The following is a 21,365-nucleotide window of genomic DNA, read 5'->3' on the forward strand; positions in this document are numbered from 1 at the left end:
TTAGCCCTCCCCTGCCGCATGATTCCAGTAGCCCCGAGTATAAGAGAGCTTTGTGGCTGAAAGTGCCAAAGCTATCCTCCTTACAGTCGGGCGAGACCATTACTTTGTGCACTCCCTTAGGAGAGGCTATCTACCAGCGCTGAAACAGAAACACGACTGGTATGTGCGGAAAAAGATGTCAAGAAGAAAAATTAGAAATAAGAGTACTGAAATGGATTTCTCTAAGGACTTACCAGGAATGAAAACCATATGGCAATATGACTGTATAAGACCTTGCTCAACTTCCTGCATATTTCTAGTGAGATGACCCCCTCCCTCGGTCAAGCAAGCTCTAACCTAGTCCAGGCACCAGACATGATTCTCTGAGCAGGAGCTGCCTTCAGTGAGCGAGCATTTTAATATGGTGCTTCTTATTGAGTAATGAAAGGGGAAATGATACTTCACTAAGCTACTTTTAAATGATTAAAAATACGCTTGATAATAAGTGAGCGAATGGTTAGCAGCTTTGTTTTGGGCTGATTTCCTCTTTAGGGACTGTAAATGCCAAAGCAGAAATTTGCTTCTTCTATTGCATAATTCCTTGTATATTTTTTAATGGCCATTATAGGACTTCTACATACACATTTAAGCTCTTTTATGGGAATTCTCATGTGGGCAGTTTAAGGTAACATTGAGTGTGTATGTTGGTAAACCCCAGTTATTTCAGAGAATCAAATTGAGCTCCTATACTGGGAACTTTTGAAATCCTAAACGTTTTGCTCTTAACCCCTTCCGGTCTGAGGATGGAATGGTTTGGTCCTCAGCCACTGTGGTCGTGTGGTGAGGACGGAACCTGTAGGAAGGTAGCCTCTTTCTAGCCTTGTTACCCCCACTTCTGGCCTGTTTGTGAGTGTATGCCAGGGTGTTTTTACTGTCTCACTGGGATCGTGCTAGCCAGGGCCCAGTGCTCATAGTGAAAACCCTCTGTTGTCAGTGTGTTTGATATGTGTCACTGGGATCCTGCTAGCCAGGACCCCAGTGCTCAAAAGTTTGTGGCCTATATGTGTTACCTGTGTGGTGCCTAACTGTATCACTGAGGCTGTGCTAACCAGAACCTCAGTGTTTATGCTCTCGCTGCTTTTCACAATTGTCACTGCAGGCTAGTGACTATCTTCACCAATTCTCATTGGCACACTGGAACACCCTTATAATTCCCTTGTATATGGTACCCAGGGTATTGGGGTTCCAGGAGATCCCTATGGGCTGCAGCATTTCTTTTGCCACCCATGGAGAGCTCAGACAATTCTTACACAGAACATTATTTCACAGCCATTTTTCACTGCACATAAGTAACTTATAAGTCACCTATATGTCTAACCCTGACTTGGTGATGGTTAGGTGCCAAGTTACTTAGTGTGTGTGCACCCTGGCACTAGCCAAGGTACCCCCACATTGTTCAGGGCAAATTCCCCGGACTTTGTGAGTGTGGGGACACCATTACACGCGTGCACTACATATAGGTCACTACCTATATGTAGCGTCACAATGGTAACTCCAAACATGGCCATGTAACATGTCTAGGATCATGGAATTGTCACCCCAATACCATTATGGTATTGGGGGGACCATTCCATGCATCCCCGGGTCTCTAGCACAGAACCCGGATACTGCCAAACTGCCGTTCCGGGGTTTCCACTGCAGCTGCTGCAAACCCCTCAGACAGGTTTCTGCCCCCCCTGGGGTCTGGGCAGCCCAGTCCCAGGAAGGCAGAACAAAGGATTTCCTCTCAGAGAGGGTGTTACACCCTGTCCCTTTGGAAATAGGTGTGAAGGGCTGGGGAGGAGTAGCCTCCCCCAGCCTCTGGAAATGCTTTGATGGGCACAGATGGTGCCCATCTCTGCATAAGCCAGTCTACACCGGTTCAGGGATCCCCCAGCCTGCTCTGGCACGAAACTTGACAAAGGAAAGTGGAGTGACCACTCCCCTGACCTGCACCTCCCAGGGGAGGTGCACATAGCTCCTCCAGTGTGTCCCAGACCTCTGCCATCTTGGATTCAGAGGTGTTGGGGCACAATGGACTGCTCTGAGTGGCCAGTGCCAGCAGGTGACGTCAGAGACCCCTCCTGATAGGTGCTTACCTCTTTCAGTAGCCAAGCCTCCTTTCCTAGTAGCCAAACCTCCTTTTCTGGCTATTTAGGGTCTCTCCTGTGGGCTGTTCCTCAGATAACGAATGCAAAAGCTCACCAGAGTTCCTCTGCACTTCCCTCTTCGACTTCTGCCAAGGATCGACCGCTGATTGCTCCAGGACGCCTGCAAAACCGCAACAAAGTAGCAAGACGACTACCAGCAACATTGTAGTGCCTCATCCTGACAGCTTTCTCAACTGTTTCCTGGTGGTGCATGCTCTTAGGGCTGTCTGCCTTCACACTGCAAGGGATGACATCCTGGTCCTTCCTGGTCCCCAGCAGCACCCAAAATCCTCAACTGCGACTCTTGCAGCTAGCAAGGCTTGTTCGCAGTATTTCTGCTTGGAAACACTTCTCCAACCTCCAGCACGCCATGGGACATCTTCCGTCCAAAGGAGAAGTTCCTAGCCCTTTTCGTTGTTTCAGAATCTTCGGCTTCTTCCACCCGGAGGCAGCCCTTTTGCACCTTCATCTGGGGTTTGGTGGGCTCCTGCCCCCCCTGGACATCTTTGTGACTCTTGGACTTGGTCGTCTTCCTTTACAGGTCCTCAGGTCCAGGAATCCATCTTCAGTGTTTTGCTGGTGCTTGTGGTTCTTGCAGAATCCCCTATCACGACTATTCTGTCTTTCTGGGGTAGTAGGGTAACTTTACTCCTACTTTTCAGGGTCTTGGGGTGGAGTATTTTGGACACCCTTACTGTTTTCTTACAGTCCCAGCACCCCCCTACAACTTCCCATAGGCCTGGGGTCCATTCGTGATTCGCATTCCACTTTTGGAGTATATGGTTTGTGTTGCCCCTAGGCTTATGCCTACCTATTGCATCCTATTGTGATTCTACATTGTTTGCACTACTTTTCTTACTGTTACTTACCTGTTTTGGGTTTGTGTACCTATAATTTGTGTATATTACCTCCTAAGTGAGGGTATCCTCTGAGATACTTTTGGCATATTGTCACTAAAATAAAGTATTGTGTTTTCTTATGATATTGTGCTATATGATACAAGTGGTATAGTAGGAGCTTTGCATATCTCCTAGTTCAGCCTAAGCTGCTTTGCCATAGCTACCTCTAACAGCCTAAGCTGCTAGAAACACCTCTATTCTACTAATAAGGGATAACTGGACCTAGCACAAGGTGTAAGTATCACAAGGTACCCACTATAAGCCAGGCCAGCCTCCTACAGAACCGTTCCACTAGACACCTGGGATGGGGGGAGTGGACCTTTGGGCAAGGGCTTTTGCTTCCCTCAATGTTTCAGGGTAAATTCAGTCTTTCTCCCCACCCCCGCACCCCCAGGGGGCGAAAGGCCAATTGGAGCCAGAAATTCATTTTTTAATTACATGTAAAGGTGTGGGGGCTGCCCTAAAAGGTGATTGTCATGCCTCTGCCCCTCCCAAAATTTGGCACAGTTCCCCCATGGGGGGGCAGATGGGAGCAATAGCCCCTGACCTTGTGTGGGTGGGCAAAGCGCCTGCGACAGGGATGGGCCAAAAGCGAGTAGATTGCCCTTTTGGACCCACTTTAGTTCCCCCTCAGTTTTTCATTTTATATGTTTTTAGATTGACTCTGCTTTGGGCACCCACACAAGTGAGGTCGGGAGACCGAGGGGAATGCTGGGTGGTAGGAAATTTGTGCCAGTGCAGTGCCCAAAGGAGAGTCACATCTCCCTGGACTCCCCCAGGTGTCTAGTTGTCAGAAATATCTGGGTTTGGTAGGTTTCCCTAGATGGCCGCAAAGCTGGGACCAAAATCGCAGGTGGCCCCCTACCTATAACAAAAGTACCTGTTTTTGCCAGGGGAGGTACCTGCGTTTTTGGTCCTGGGCCCTTTTTTTTAGACACATTTTGATGTTTGCAAAAGATTCTGGGTGACAGAATCTGATGAGATTCCACTAGGTGTTTTGTTTTTTAAAATGTACTTGTTTGCTAGGTATCCCTAGGTGCCAGGTGAGCCAGAGCCCAAAATCCACAGCTAGGCACTTTGCAAAAAACTCACTCGTTTTCAGTAGAAAAATGTGATGTGTCCACGTTGCGTTTTGGGGAGTTTCCTATCATGGGCACTAGGCCTGCCCACACAAGTGAGGTACCATTTTTGTCAGGAGACTTGGGGGATTGTATGTCCAAAGAACGCATGCCTTTATATTGTATGCCATTATTCTGCAGTCATTACAATGAATGTGTCTTTAACACGCATTCCTTTACCACTCATATCATCACAGCGACATGCTGTAGGGAAAGCGCTGGATTTTGGGGCAGAATAATTTGCTATTCCAACTCCAGCATAGGCAACAGTAGGGAAAGCGTTGGACTTTAAAGTCCAATGCTGCTGTCTCTAAAACATGTTGTTGTAATGACATGCATGGTAAAGGAATGCGTGCTAAAGATGCATCCGATGTAATGACCGCGTTGTAAGTGCATCGCGTGGTCCGGCCCTCGCGGTAAAGGTTGTTTCCTGGCTTGGGGGAATGCTGGGTGGAAGGAAGTTTGTGGCTCCCCTCAAATTACAGAACTTTGCATCAGCGAAATGTGAGGAAAATGTGTTTTTTGTAGACAAATTTTGTGGTTTGCAAAGGATTCTGGGTGACAGAACCTGATGAGGAACCCACAAGTCACCCCATCCTGGATTCCCCTAGGTATCTAGTTTTTAAAAATGTACAGGTTGTCAGGTTTCCCTAGGTGCCGGCTGAGCTACAGCCCAAAATTCACAGCTAGTCACTTTGCAAAAAACGTATCAGTTTTCAGTGGAAAAATGTGATGTGTCCACATTGTGTATGGGGCATTCCTGTGGCGGGCACTAGACCTACACACACAAGTGAGGTACCATTTTTATAGGGATGTTCAGGCCCATAGTGGTTGCTCTTTCACATAGCTGTGTGATTCTTTTTTCGTTGAATGCGGGGGTAGAAAGTTCTTTCGTTTCTGTTAATATTTACTTCCTGTTTTCCACATATTTTTCTTATTTCCCTAGACCTGCTATTCCCTTATAGATTTTTTTTTCTGCAGCCATACACTGTGTCTCTCTTCTGATCCGATATTCTTGGGAGTTCTGGACCTGTCCATTTCTTTTATATGTTTCGCTTTTATTGCAAATCTCTGATTAATCATCAATTTTTGATATCTAATTAGATCTGTGTCCTTCAGTATTCTCAAACAGTACAGAAGCTGTTTCTAGCCAAAGTGGGATTTCGGTGTTCTTTCTATCCTTATTGGTATGTTTGATCAGTATTTGTTTACCATGTTGCTCTTTCATAACCTACATATAAAACTTCCCCGTTTTCCATATCAGCGGTGTGATAGTATTTTTACGGTCAAAACTAGTGAAAAGTTAAAAATAATTCAGATTAAGCCCGATTTCTTCCTAAAGCAGGGAACCTTTTGAAATCTGGGAATTTCCCTGATGTTGATTTAACTGTCGAAAGGTAAGTATATTTCCGGTCAGAATGATTAGTTGTGTGAGACGCCTGCTGTGAGCAACGTCAGTGAGTATAAAAACAGAAAACAGAGAACTGCCAGTCAGACTGCACCTGGACCTGTTTTATATGGTGCGGCTGAGGCACACTCGTCCTGTATGTTTGTGGCTGTGCTTCTCTGGTAGCAGACGAATTCATGCTCGGGAAACAAGGTAATATATCTTGGTTGTTTCTCTCACTCATTCTCCAGAGATGCTGCTATTGTAAATGGTTATTGCTGTATTGAAGAATTCTGAAATTTTATTCGCGCCACTGTTGCTGGAAAACATGGTAGCTATCTTTAGGATGTTGTACAGGAGTTTGCACTTGTCGTGAATGGTTCCGCGCAAACATGAGACGTCAGTGGGGCACTCTTTGAGCATCTTTTGCTGATGCACCCAGGAGAGCTTATTGCTGTCATGTCACCATTACTTCTAGATTTATTTTCTGTTTATCAGTGTTTGATTACTGCACTTCGGACTTTTAGATCCATTTTGTCTTCAGTTTTTTTTTTTTTTTTAACCCTTTCAATCAATTCTCCTCAGTTGTGGCCTTAGTTAAATTAAGTTAGTATACTTTGTTTTTTTGTGGTGAGAAATCAGTGAGATGCCGATTCCAGGAGAACTTCTATAGAAGTCAATTAACAGTGTTGAAAGTTAAAAGGTCACTATATTAATATTCCAGTGCCATTAGTTCCAGTACTATATTGATAAACCCTGGGCTAACGCACGGCCCAAGAGGGATGAATACATTTATGTCTTGCAATAGGACATGGCACAGCACTAATGGCACAGGTTCATAATTATGTATATATCTGTGTTTTACAATGGCAAATGCACAGCACCATAATGATGCATATGTGCTTGTTTTAGAATCTGATATGGCAGTGGAATCCATCTATGTCTATTTGCCAGTGGTATACAGCACAGTCATTTACGGTGGCTTAAAGAAACCCCAGCCCCCGCAAAGAATGGTAAGAGGGTGCCTTGCAAGACCCATATCTTTGAGCTGACAAGCTGAGGGGGGCCACCTTTTTGTATGGAAAGCTGGGGGCCCACCACACTGCGGGGGTGTCCAGCATGCCGCTGGCCATTTAGTGATATCAGTATTAACAAAGCATGCTACATCTGAACCCACATTCAAGATACAGGGCCGATTATAAGTTTGGCAGACTAGAACACCCGTCCGCCAAACTCCAGACGAGGTGGTTGTCACCATGCTGTCTACCTCCCCACCAGCCTCATTACGACTGTCCTGCTGGGCTGCCTGGCGTAAATCAAGGTTTATGCCTGGCAGCCCAGCAGGAAAGTGGTGGCAGCATTGTTGCTGGCTCGTAATCGACCCAGCGGCAATGCTGCCGCCCACAGACAGCACCAGCACCCTCATAATGCGCACTGTCTGCACAGCAGACAGTGCTCATTACGAGGCTGCTAGGCAGGAGGAGCCTTGCACTGCCCATGCTAGAGACATGGGCAGTGCATGGCCCCCCCTGTGGCCCCCTGCGCCTGCTTTCTGCCAGCCTTTTCATGGCGTTCACCGCTATGAAAGAGCTGGTGGGGAACCAGGTTGTAATCAGGAGGGCAGTGCTGCGTTCAGAGCCACCCTGGCTCATTGCAACCTGCAGCCACTGTCAGCTCGTCGGGCTCTCTGTTCCCGGCTAAGACAGCAGTAGGTTGGTGTGCTGCATCTATAAATCGGTGTGCTTCTTGATAAATGTATTTACGTGAAGTTTATCGCAGTGGGGTCTGTTAGCACTTCCTAATTTGCTTATTGTACAGTATATGAATGTATGGCAGCTTAGGTCTTATACACACTTCTAACAGTGATCAAAACAACCTCGCTGTTGCATAAGAAAAACTATGTCCAGCCCCGCTGAGTCAGAAAGACAATTACAATCTACAGTTAAGAAAACCAAGACAGTTGATAAAATATGTAAATTAAGAATACTGTTTAATTTATGTTTTTGAGTCACAGTCTGTCATTTGCCGCCTCATTGCATTGAAAGACTAAGCCGAAGACTGGAAGAGTGTTGTCCTCTAGCCAGGGACAGATACAATAAATCTATTGTATATGACCCTTGGAGTTGAGGGGAGTTTACTTTTCTAACCTCAGCCCATGCTCAAAAAAGGAAAAATATGGATAGCAGAACCCATCTACCTATTTAGGAAGAACTAGAAGCCTTGGTAAAAAAATAAAAAAAAGCCCATTCTTGCATACAAACACAACTCTGTGCCACTCAAAAGAGCAAGTACTTGAATAGCTATGGGCTTGGAAAGACACAAATAAATAGCGCAGCATAATAGAAATACGTGTCTACTCCTGTTTTTGTTAGAAATGTTAAACATGATATTACAGCTTGCAGTGGTGTGTTCCATGTCACAATATAACTATTATTATTTTTCTGTATTCCGGATGAATGGATACACTTCCTTGTCCTCTTGGGTGGGATTATCTTTGGACATTTGTTCTGACAGCATATTTAGTGTGAAGGATAATGCAGATAATTTTGCTGTTTAATGTCCTGGTTTACAGTGATGTACATATTGATCTGTAGGCTTTATTTCATTACATCTACCTCAAAAGATGAATGGGAAATGTATCCATTTTAGAATAAGAGTTTCATGTACCTATAGACAGACACCTAACACACTGAACTATCATGCTAATTTGCACATAAATTAATTATTCTAAAGGAACCATTTGTGTTTGTTTCTGTGACCAATTTCATTTGATAGCTTGCTCCACCTTTTAGATGTCAGATCCCAACAACGAAAAGTAGGACTTTTTTAGTTCTTCCTAAAGAGATCAGAAACAGGTCCTGCAATGGTGTCCTCTGATATTTATATAGTTTCATTGTTTGAAGGGGCTTCTTAAGAGATGAATTCTGATGATATCCTACCACCTCTGAGAGTGTCATATGACCAAGGTTTATTTGCCCCACTGATACAGGTTCAACTGAAAATGTAAAAGTGGATGATACAGAGTTGTATTCAGCTACACAGTAACATGGAAGGGGTAAACTCTGGTGGAAAATGGAAACACCATGAAACATTCTTCCAGTTATCCATTCTAGTGGGAGCAGATACTTTCTAAGCAAAAAAAAGTCAGTGACCCTTAAGCTGGAGGCTCTACCTTGTAATTTTTTAGGACCTGAATCTTTCAATTTCTCCTCCTCAAGAGCAGACACAAAATTATAGTTGAAATAGAAGCTAATCCACAGCTGGTTTACTTTACCACCTTCTGTGCTGGACCATCCAAGATGTAAATGTTTCAAGATTGTCTTAAACGCTAGAATCATTTAAAAATTTGGCCTTAACAGGCAGAACTACATCATAATTGACTAGGATAGGACGTCGTTGGCTTCCATTTGCCACCAGCAAATTATTCAAACTACCATTGCACAGCTTTAGGTGCAAACAAAATCTAGCTAATGGAAAAACAAAGGGGATCCTGGTAGGCATATAAGAACCTTTCCATCAACTAGTCAACACAGACCACTTCCTGCAAGGTACAAGCATCTGTCTAGAGGCGCATGATCATTTCCTGTCCAAGTCATAAAGCCTAGAGCACTCTACTTAATATTGCCTTTCTGGCCGTCCAGCCAATCCTTCTCTTTGAACTACAATTAAAATATGCCTCTTCAAAATATAGTGTGCTATGCAAATGTTCTTAACCAGCTATTAGAGATTACAACATGAAATAAGGGAGAGATCAGACCTGAAAATTAGATGACCAACGCTACTGACTACTGTGAAAAGCTCTGCTGTACTTAATGATGGATAAAAGCCTTGATAAAGCTCTATTGCTGATTGTTGGTGTGAACCATGTGTCAACCCTATGTTCCATGCTAAACGAATAAAACAGGATTATACTTGCAGAAGTAATATTGTATTGTATTGTATTGTATTGTATTGTATTAGTATTTATATAGCGCATACTACCCCTGACGAGGCGTCAAAGCACTTTTCGGTGAGTAGCATGCTACCCCGGAACCCACCAAGAATTAGTGATGGATTGGTATAGGGAAATAGGAGTACAGTTTTAATATTATGAGTTAATTTGAGCTGTGGATATGAGAGTTTGTTAGTTAGATTGACTGGAGTAATGGACGGGTGGAGGAGGAAAGAATCCAGAAGTGTTAATTGGGAGTTCATGGTAATAGGATTTAGGCTTGGGTTGAGTAAAGGGAGGATGGAGGAGAGAATAGTTTGTGGAAGGGGCTAGGGAGATCATAGTAGCAGGCTGAGATAAATGAGGGAGAATATAGTAGGGTTGTTTGGGAGATCATGGTAGTAAAGTGCGGTTTAGTGATTTAGATGTGGAAGCGGAGGGAAGAGCTTAGGCAGAGTTATTTAGGAGCTGAAAGTAGTAGAATGGATTTGGGATGAGTCAGAGTGGGAATGGAGGATAGATTGATAGAGACATGACATATGGTGATGGGTAGATAAGTGTGATATAAGATGAGAGCAGGGATTCATAAGTATCTAGTATAACAACTTATCTAGGAGTTATGCAATGACCTATGAACATGTTAAGCATAGAATAACATATATATATATATATATATATATACATACACACACATAAACACATACACACATATATGTACATACATATACATATTTAAACCATGAGTAAATATACTTAGTTAAACAGGTTTAAAGAGTGTGTGTGTAGTTTATTGTTATGACATAGTAGCAATACATATTTTCTAAAGAACTATATATAACTAGAATATACACATAATCAGAAAAAATATTTATCAACATAGGCATATGAAGTCCATAGTTGTTAGAAAATGGTGGTTATGAAGGAAAGAGACAACTCTTGAGTAGTTTTCTGAAGACAAGAAAGTTATCTGTCGCTCTTATAGTTGGGGGTAATGAATTCCATAGTTTGGTTGCTTGAACAGAGAAGTATGTACCACCTATAGTCTTTTTTTTGTATGGTGGTGTTCTAAGGCGGGGTGCCAATCTTGAGAGGAGGTTTCTTTGTTGAATCTATTTGGTTATTTTGTTTCTGATAAAAAGCGGTCCTGTTCCATGTATACCTTTGTGGGTGATGCAAAGCAGCTTGAAAGTGCATCTTCTGGCAACGGGTAACCAGTGTAGTGCTCTCAAGGCAGGGGAGATGTGGGCTTGTGGCTTTACATGTAATAGTAGCCTGGCTGCGGAGTTCTGAAAACGTTGTAGTTTTTTCATAATAGATAGAGATGATTCATGATAGAGGCCATTGACATAATCCAGTTTGGATAGTACAAGCGAGATAGTAGCTTGCACCTTGTGTGGAAATACGAGGTGGGGGAACATGTGTTGTAGAGTCTTCAAGGTGATGAAGCTTGTTTGTGCTAATTTGTCCACTTGGGCATTCATAGTTAACTTGGAGTCCATGGTGATTCCAAGGTTTTTAACTTCCTAATTGCGGAGGTGATCCGAGATCGTCAGGCCAGGTGCACAGTGGGTCATAACTTTTTCAGTCACTACATACGAGTATTTCTGTTCTCGAGGCATTTCGTTTGAGATAGCTCCAGGTCATCCACTGATCAACAGCTCTGGGTCAACTGAAGATTTCTGAGTTTTCAATGTTTTTGGGGCATTCTAATTTAAGTAGTATTTGTGTGCCTTCTGCATAGTTGTAGCAAGTGAGATGAAAATCATTGATCAGTTCTGGTAATGCTATCATGTAGATGTTGAAAAGCAAAGGTGAGATGATTGATCCTTGGGGGACCCCTGCCTTTGAACCCATACTCCCATTATTGAATCTCTCTAACCAATAAGAGTGGTGTGCTAGCATTCCTACAACTGTACCTTAATTTCTGTACATACCCGCTAGTTTAAATACGTGCTGTGAGTTTAGCCATTCAACTGTCTGTTCCTACCAGTCAAACTTGTAATTTAATTGTTCAGTGATTATATGTAATGCAGTAAATATTACTGTTTCTTTGGAATAGTATATTATTATCCTGAAAAATTGAGCAGCTTCTGTCACTGATGTACTGGTGTGTGACCTATTCACAGTCAATTAAGCGGTCATGTACTGTTCTCTTATGCCACTTCTCTTACACACTCTTTGAAGGCAGATGACCTAACTCATCAGCCAAAGATGCAACATCCTAAAGAAAAGAGTTGAGAGGTCTAATCTGTCCATTGTTTACTCATTTTGATGGTGTATTGGGCTGACTAGTATCTCCCATTACACTTCCTTTATTGAGACATTGCCTTGTATTTGCACCAGAGGCCTAGGAGATGTCCTTGGATCTTCTTTCTGTTGGGCACAGACTATTTCTCATTCACCACCTGACAAAACAATTGGTGGTGTTTTTGTGCTTGTATGTAAGCCCCCAATGCAAATATAACATTTATAACCATAAGATTAATAAGCACTATTAGGATAACTCATTCAACTATACTTACAGTCTATTTTTAATATTTAGGGATGGAAATTTCGGAAAACCAGAAGAAGCAAGCCATGCAAAATGCAAAGAAGTCTCGTAATGGAAAGATGAAAGGTAAGAACGAGTAAAATGCTGATTTTGACAAATACTTTTGATTACCTTATTCTTGTATTGAGGCCTGCCTCTCGTGCTAACATAATCACTCACATTATTTATCAACTTTCCTGGCTTGCCCATGATTATTGCTAATTTGCACCTATGTGCTAAGAAACAGATACACAAAGGCCAAGCGACAGACAGTAGTAACATATTGGGCACTTACGTCACATATTGGGCTTGAGTATGCACTAACGGAGTGCGTTAATACAATAAAAATGCTTTGATTGGGTACTGATATCACAAATGTAGTCACTCTACAACAACAGAGGTGGCAACAACGTTACAAATAAGAATCTACGTGCTTCCCAGGCATAGGCAGTAATGTAATTTATTGGTATTGTGGGGAACACACATGTAGTAATACAATTAAGCAATAGTAGAATCTGTGGTCTTTGTGCAATAATATCACAGGCATGGTGAATTTGGCACTGATCAAGTGCGCTTCCGCTCTTTCTGTTGTTTATACCTATGTTTATATGTTTAAACACCTGTATAGACTACCTAATCTATTGCGACAACTATTCTCCTGTGCTTAGGGGTATTAAGGTTCCGACATTGTTGTTCGCAGATGACACCCTGCTGGTATCTAAAGCCTGTAAAGGCTTTGGGACTGTTCTAGGCCATAGCCTGGTAACTAATGCTAGCAAAACAAAATATATGGCCATCCACCATCATAGAGGATTTAGAGGGACAATCACCCTAGATAGGAAATAATTGGAAAGAGTGTTTGATTTCGATTATCTTGGCATCCATTTATCCAGCACAAATACCTGGTCTAATCAAGTCATAAAAACACCCTGATACTGAACCACAGAGCAGCCACCATCTTAAAATGTGCTAGTAAGAACTCCCTTCTTCCTATCTCCCCACTTCTTGAAGTTTGGAGTGCCCAAACGGTAGCTGCCGCAGCATACGGTGCGGAACTTTGGGGCATTAGCAACATAAATGCATTTGAAAGTAACAGAAAACACATTTTTGAGAGTGGCACTCAAACTTCCCCAAAGCTCCCTACTCGTCTTCAAACAGGATTTGGATTTGGTTATTCGGTCCATAGCCCCTTTAATCCACCTCAAACCAATTTTATGTTGGTTGCGAGTTTGGCATACTCCTAAGTTAGTGCACTGCAGGGTGGGTTAAAAAGATGTTCTGGACAGGCAGCAAGGAGGAGTGATGTTACTATAGTTGAAGCATGCTAAACAGTTCCTCTGTTCTCTGGGGTTGCAAGAATACTGACTAGACACAAATGCAGTTACATCCTCTGTAGCAAATAAGCTGAACTCCATTATTTGGGAGCATGGGGAGAAAATAAATATCTAACCTGGCAGGTTTGGGACAAATGACCAAATGCTTCCTAGAGTTCAAGCCTTTTCCTTCCTTTGAGGCGTTCATGGATGAGATAGATTCTCTCCATACAAAACCCCTCTGTGAAGTTTAGATTGGGCTCCCTTCCACTTGCCACACTCTCAACCAAATGGAAAGGTGGCAAAGGGGATAGCAAAGTTTGTCATGCTTGTAGTTGGGGAGAAGAAACTGTCGATCACTTACTGTTCTTTTGCCCCACATATCTCAAGCAGCGAAAGCGTTGGATTGTCCCCTTATGGCACCTCTTGGGATTCTCCAAATACAGAGTCACTCTAAGAAGCTGTAGAGCAGACATGTCCCCTGTATTTGTCTTCTCTGTTGCTAAGTACCTTGAGAACATCTGGCCTCTATGGCATAAGATCATGTCTTCTGTGGTTCCAAAAGCTTAACACCAGTGTTAGACATCAGCAAGCTTGGATCTGGGAGTTCTATATACATTTCTTTTAATTTCGTATTGTATGGCTTTATTGTTCTTATTCATGACACAACTGTGATGCTGTTCCATGACTTTGAAATTTTTTCGTTTTTCATGAATTATTATTTTTAATGATTTTAATGATGTCATATTTGTATGTATTATTGATTGATTATTACTTTTATGGTCAACTACCGGAGTAAAGTATTCAAATTGAATTGAGTGCTTGTTAGAAGTTGCAAGCCTTTGACCCTATTGTTTTGTACAGTGATTGTGGTGAAATGTTCATATTGATCTAACACAACTTTCAACTTCTGCTGCAGGTGTCAACTGTAACGGGTGCGCTGTACCGCCTCCACACCAGAACTTGCACCCAATTCACCAGCGACATATTACTGTACCTACCAGTATCCCGCAGCAGCAGGTCTTTGCACTGGCTGAACCCAAGTGTAAACCGACACCCTTCTGGCACACCTTCACCAAACTTGCACCATTCAAGAAGTGATGGTTGAAAGCTTTTAACTTGTGTGAATTATACGCTGACCTCAGCAGGAGTTTCGCTCCTACGGATTGTGAGGTGAAACAAAAAATCCTAGGATAGAAAACATGCATTCTTTCTGCAAGAAAGCAGTCGCCAGTCTCAAGCAGGAACTTGATGATTTGGTCGATTTCTGATGTAAGGTGTGAATAGTGGCCCTGTGGAAGGAAACAGCCATCAGCGGTCGTCATCGGTGGAGAATGTGGACTAAGGTGCATGAGCCAGGCCCACGTTCCTCAGTAAAATATACACCTGTATCTGTTGTCATTTCAAAAACATTTGGGTCTAGTAAGCTGTTTTACAGATTTCTGCTTGCCCAGGTTCTATTCAGCCAAAACATTTTTGAGTATATGGTACAGTCAGCTTTAATGAATGAGGAAGATGCAGATTTTTGCGCTAAATGTGCTAGTAGCTCAAATGTTTTAGAAGGCATTTGATGCTACACATCTACTTTGCCCGGCACCAGTATCCGAAGGAACATATTTAGAGACTATTTGTTTTGTCTTTGAGGGCAGACATCTCTGACTGAACTGTGGCAATCACATGAATGCAAAGAATCAAAGAGACTTAATGGATCTGTCAAGCACTTCCCACACGATGAACGTTGTAAACCTTATTTGCAGAACTAAGATGAGTTGCTGTTTTCTCTTATTTAAGCACAACTTCACTGTACTAAAGTTTGTCTGTTTTTCATAATGAAAAAAACTAAATTTAGTATAAAAGTGGGATCAATGTGAATGCACGCAGGTGGTACCACGATTAATGTGAAACTGGATGATACCCTAGCTATGCAGATGGGACACCCAAAAACCTGTGGTATAAACTTTTAAGAGGTTCAGGACAGCTCCTGTGTCTGGCATTGAGTGGAAGTTCAGCTTCCTGATAGCATTCAAAGCACCGTGCCTGATACAAAGCTCTCGTTGAGGTAGTCAGGCGCCGTCCTTTGGCAGCAGGGTGTTCTGCAGTCCTGCTTCTTACATTTGTTGCTGCACCTGGACTTGTAGGATGAGGAGTCCAAGAATGAGTCGGAAAGTCCCTTGGTGATACATTCCCCTTCATCATAAGCTGCAAGCTACCTTCTCCCTCTCTATGGTCGAATTTTGAGGATTATGGTTTCTGTTCAATTCATCCCCTCTCTCTGACTTTGTCTGAACTGGTCTGACCACAACAGGGCCAGCAGTGGTTTACGTCTAATGTAAGCTCTGTAACCTGTCACTGGTATGAAGGCTGGTTTAGACTAAACTTGAAACTCTGTTCGTTTTTACTGTCTTGTCTTAATAACATTACAAAGAAATGCTAAATAAACGTCCTTCAAATTAATTGTTCCCATCATTTCCAATAAGCAACATACTCATGTAGCAAATAAAACTGACAGTAGAGAAGTTATGATTATTATACCACTTTAATTTACCTGTTTTGCGTGTACAAAAAAAAGCATTTCTAGTTTTCATTGAAGCAGAGACATTGTTTATCTATGGGCATTAACTACACTTATTTCTAGTACTGCCCCTATAATGATATCATAATATATTTCAGAAAGGTCTGGGTACAGACTCTGTACTTTCCCGGTATTCTGTTTATGCTATCTAGTAAATTAGGGACCATGGACCTCTTGCACGGTCTTGGAGATAGCTGCTCTTTAGGGAGCTTATAATGTACAGTTGTGTGTGTGCATGAGATACGTTTGTAAAATATGAAGAACAAATCTATTTTAAGGGTACTTGACTTATGAGTTGCTTTTTTACAGTTTTGTAATGTTGTTTTCGTGGCTGTAGTACTTTTATGTTTATTTATGATTTACTGTAGATCCTGCAAGTTGGTATTGTTTAATGGGTCGGCATCATATTGAAGGTTTTTAGAAAAACAAAACAATTGATCAAGTTCTGTTTAAGGGACTGGTCAAAATAATGAGGTTTCATATTAGTCCAGTGTGTGCATGAAGGTGAAAGGTTTCGACCTCAGTAACTACCAGGTGAATTTTTGTGTGTGTACATGTTGAATTGTGAAAACAAAAGTGTTAATGATCCTCTCTGTGTGGCTTGGGAGTAAGTGCAAAGGCCTCTTGAATGATGCTACACTGAATTGCTAAGTATGACATAGCTACAATGCTATTTTCATTGGGCTTTATACGTACAGACAGTGTGTGCTGTCCTTTGCTATAGAGATCACTGACTTTCCTACATATGATATTCACGGTTATTTTAAGGCTACATAATAAGTGTAGAATTGGGGAGCTGGGGTCATTCATGTTTTATCACTATGTTGCGATCACATTTATCATGAAAACTATTTATAATACCATTTTGCAAATATTTTCAGAAGCACAAAAACTCTGTCTTCAGGTTGGTGTTAGTTCGATTGCGGAAATTTATCATCATAAATAGCTGAACTGTTTTGGAACCTTTTGAAGACTGAGACTCGGATACCAATGTTAACTAATAGGTATTACTTAAAGACGTTTCACTCTGGCCTCCTGAAATGTATATGTTAACTGCTGCCCAGTTCAACAGATATGTGAGCTGTTCTGAACTGTGTTAGTACAAAATATGGTACGATCTTTACTGACTGTGTAAGAAGGTTAATGGTTAAGTAACACAAGTACAAACAAGTTTAAAACGAGGCAACCATTATATCCCAAAATCTAATCAGACACATTGATGAGCCTAATTCATTGCTTTGCATAGTTGCAAGGGAAGGCCTGACAAATAAGTCTTTCATCTGAGGGTCACGTATGTGAAAGTCAGGTGCAAGATTAAAGTCAGGTTCTGTGTTCAGATTCATATAACAATCCAATAATTCAGATGTCAGGTTTCATTGTTGTAAAGATTTTAAATTGTTTTAAGGCAACTATTTACAGTTGCTCTTATGGGCAGATTTTATAGCTATAGAATAATAGCTGAAAATGTTGTGTTCACTTGTTGATGCCTATTATCGAACTTCACATTTTAAATAACAACTCGTATTGGGTTATTCTGTTTTTTGGATCTTGCAAAATAGCACCCCTTTGGCAATAAGTGGGAAATTCTGCAAACAGTGGTGACTCTCAGGTATGCGGCAACATATTGAGTCTTGGTGCCTAAAACTGATGCTCGTACAATTCATATTGTTTGGAAATCTGCACTATATTTCAAGTCATATCTAGCAAAATGTGTTTCACACACTCTGAATTTGTAACCCATTACCTGCATGATAAAGATCAAATCATTTAGAAGACTTTTGCCAAAAAAGCACAGAACTTCTTCTGAGTGGCCTTTAAAAATAATTCACTGGCCAAAAATTTGAAGCCAAAGGACCTTAGCCAATTTAACTCCTTTTCATTGCCTTCCCCTCTTCTACTTCTGTATCTGGCATTTATATTCAGGACATGCCTTATGAAGGATTTTGTAACTTAAGAACTATGTTTTGTATATATTAGTAATTTGTTCTGTATCACGTGTATAAAAATGGTGTGTGTATATAAATATATATATACATATATATATTTGTATCTATATTATTTTGTCAGGCCATTTGATAACCTGTTATGTATTTTTGTATGTGCGGCAACATCACAAAAATGCTAATCGTATGTAATTGATTAATGATTACATGGCTATGAGACACAATAATTGGCTGTTGACAGCTGCAGAATGATGTACACTATGGGACCACTAAAACTTGATGTAAATGTGTTGAAATAATCTATATGGCACAAGACAGATTTCCTGTCTATATTTTTGTCGGATTGTGAAAATTGTTATTTTTACTCAAAAAAGATGTCAAGTCTGAATCCTTTGTTTGTATAAATTTCCATTAAACAAAGTGCAATGCACCTTACACCTACCACTCTATCCTTTGTTGAATGCCACTGTGTGCTTCTCATTCCTTAGTGTTACCAGTGTGGGTGTAAGCTTTTGCACCAATATTATTGTATGTTTAAACAAAATGTGTGAATGTGGTCATGCTATGCTGCTCTTCACAGAATTACAACAAGGCTACAAATGGAAAGTAGAATATTGAATCATGTTGGGTTGTTGATAACAGATGCAGGAGTCCAGATAGAATGCAAATGTAGTCCATTTTTCATTCAATTACATACTTTAGGCCGGGGCCTCCAAACCTTTTTCTAATAAGAGTTACTTATGTTCAATGAAACTCATCCTGAGCTACTAATATCATTGGTGTTTCATCAAAGAAGATTACATTAGTGCCTACTTTATGCAGCGCCACCAGCAACAATCACCTCAGGGCATCCGGCAGGAGTGCCAGCAATGAAGTAAAAACGTTTTGTCAGTTTGCACGGCCCCTGGCAACAAGGTAATAATTATTAGTAACAAGTCGCACTAAAGCCACGAGTTATCACTCAAATATCCGCTTTAAATATATTTTGGAAATTCAACCATTTTTCTCCAATGAGCTTAAGAGTTATGAAAATATGCAAATTTTTCCGCAAATACACGTGTTTCAAATTTGGTATATGTAAGAAATTGGATTATTTGAGAGTGGGTGACTTCCCGCATCAAGGAATAATTATATCCCTTGTTAGGGTAGTCTCTTAAACTCACTACATTAACGTTTGCTCAACCTCTGGTAACTGTGAAAAAGAGCAGGACAGGTATTTATGCAGTACCAAACCAGCAACAAAGTACAAGTACAAAACAATAAAAATGGAGTAAAATTTAATAAACAAAATGACACCTAAATGAAAAAATACAAGGGGAACCGGAGATATGAATATGTTAAGTTTTTAGTAGAAAGAGAGCCAAAAAGCATTAAGTGCCAATGATTGTCAATGGTCACAGTGGAACGGGACCAAGGCACACCTTGAGGCTGACTAAGATGGAGTGCGGGTTGAACACACCAGCTAGATTTGTCCTGGTCAAAGACTTTACCTTCTTAATCTTTTAAGTCCCAGTCAACAACAGGAGTACATTTCTAAGGCCCACAGGGCCTCAGGGTAGGCACTTAGAGACTCACAGTGTGTCAGCAGAGGCCAACAGTAGGGTCCAGTCCACACTCGTCAGCTGGGTACATCCAGGAAAAGGCATCTTGCAGCTTGTTGTCTCCCTGTAGCCACACAGAATGTCAGCCGTATGACCCTTGCAGTCCACTTCTTTTTCCTGATTACAAGAGGGTGCACGTCCAGTCCTTCAGGCCTCCTTTGAGGTTACTAACAGCAGTTCCCGACTTCTTCTGATCTTCCACAGGTTCAGAAAGTGTTCTCGAGGGTGCCTGGAGATACCACATTTATGTATGGCCTAACTAGCAGGTGGGTGTGCGCCAATAGGGTGAAAGTTCCCAGGCCGTAATCCGGCTACTTTTGTAATAGTTCTTACTGCAAATAGGTCCAAAATGCAATGTGTCAGGGCAAATCCAATATGGCAAAGTTCCACACTAAACTTGGGCTCTGAGGCTGTTGGAGGAAGTGAGGAGTGTTGTATGGTAATTTGTGTGTCCTGCGACATCTAACACAAAAATCCAGTTTGAAGAAGGTGCTGTGCCCACAAAAACCCAGACAGAAGTCTGGTAGGACAAAAGCAGAATCCTTTAGCAAAAAGGCAGCAACTCCACAAGATTTGTATTGGCATCCCACTCCTCCCACCCCTTTCAAGTGCACCACAAGTACTACATGTAGCTCAAAAAACCTATCAAGTAGGATTTGACACTCGGCTGTCAGAATGATGCCCCTCCACCCTGTGTGTTCTGTTAAGCACAGAGGAGTCATCTCTGCCTATTCAGGTCGGCCTAATGTTTTCTCGGGGAATTCCACACCTCTTTCACACTTATTCAAGGATAATCACTTACTGGGCTACTGCTGGAAACTAGTTTCCAGGAGCTTCGGGCGGGGAAAAGGCAGGTTTGTAAATGTTAACTCTTGCTTAATATTTAATGAAAATCGGATTTCACCATTTAATTGGATCTGTGATAACTATTAAAATACTTGTTTAATTATTTTTCTAGCTGGCCCCTTGAGTTACCAGGGTTCGTATTTGAATCTGCACTCTGGTTTTCTACATAGTAGAGCTAGGCTTGCCACAGTTAAAATAGCTTCATGGGCTTTGTCACTGTAGGGACATAGTAATATTGATTTACTACATGCCCCACTTTTAAATACCATGTACCTTACCTTGTGGGTAACAAGGTTTACATAGGGGTGGCTTACTAATTTTTTAAGTGTGAATTTTACCTGTCAAAAAAGGGTTATTTTGACCAGTCACATAGCAGAGATAATACTGTAGGAGTCCGGTTACAGAGAATAGGCCTTAAGTCATGTTTGTTTTGCCACTGTAGTGGATGGGGCAATAGGTGCTGGAGTAGACTGGTGGCACTTAACTTCCAGGCCTGTGGTATAATTTGTACACCATTTTCTAGGGACTTGTAGGCAAGTTAAATATAACAATTAGGAATAGGTCAATCCAACCATTTAAAAAAAGAGGGCACAGCCCCTTTACCCCTGGATAGGAGTGGTAAAGGCGACAGGCTTCTAAAGCCAGCAAAACAGATAGGGCATAAATTTGAGGGGACATTGTGCAAAAGATGGTAATTTCCTACAGTATACATTTATCAAGTCAGACAAGCAAAAGCTTCTTATCTAGTATACTGGGCTGCACAGAGGAGTACTACTTGCAGGTAGCTGGAGAGCTCCTAGTAACTCTCAAGCTACTCGTTAGATGACCCTGATTTAGGCTAAGTGTTTGCAGGTAAAACTGCAAAATGGACACTGCTCTTTCAAGGGCCGCTCTAGCATGGGGGCTCTTCCCCTTCAAAGAATGTCAAGTTTCTCCCCTTGGTCGCAGCGGAGGTCCTCCTATTGAATAGTATACCTTGACCTGCAAAGGGGAGTGGAGTCATTTGCAGTTTCTTGGGGTCTCCACCCACTTGACCCCTTCTTACGAGCTACGCCGG

General features: G+C 41.8%; 1 protein-coding gene across 2 annotated transcripts in view; it reads left to right on the forward strand.

The window, feature by feature from the left end:
* The window catches only part of SPATA13 (spermatogenesis associated 13), a 119,352-nt gene extending 101,050 nt beyond the window's left edge, over window positions 1-18,302 (forward strand). For both annotated transcript variants that reach the window (XM_069202239.1, XM_069202240.1), the window contains 2 exons: window positions 12,046-12,120; window positions 14,266-18,302. In XM_069202239.1, the coding sequence (XP_069058340.1) occupies window positions 12,046-12,120; window positions 14,266-14,447 (257 nt within the window). In that variant the 3' untranslated portion in view covers window positions 14,448-18,302. The remainder of the gene's footprint in view (window positions 1-12,045; window positions 12,121-14,265) is intronic.
* The last annotated feature ends 3,063 nt before the right edge of the window (window positions 18,303-21,365 follow it).

Source organism: Pleurodeles waltl, chromosome 8, assembly GCF_031143425.1.
Source record: "Pleurodeles waltl isolate 20211129_DDA chromosome 8, aPleWal1.hap1.20221129, whole genome shotgun sequence".
Lineage (NCBI taxonomy): Eukaryota > Metazoa > Chordata > Amphibia > Caudata > Salamandridae > Pleurodeles > Pleurodeles waltl.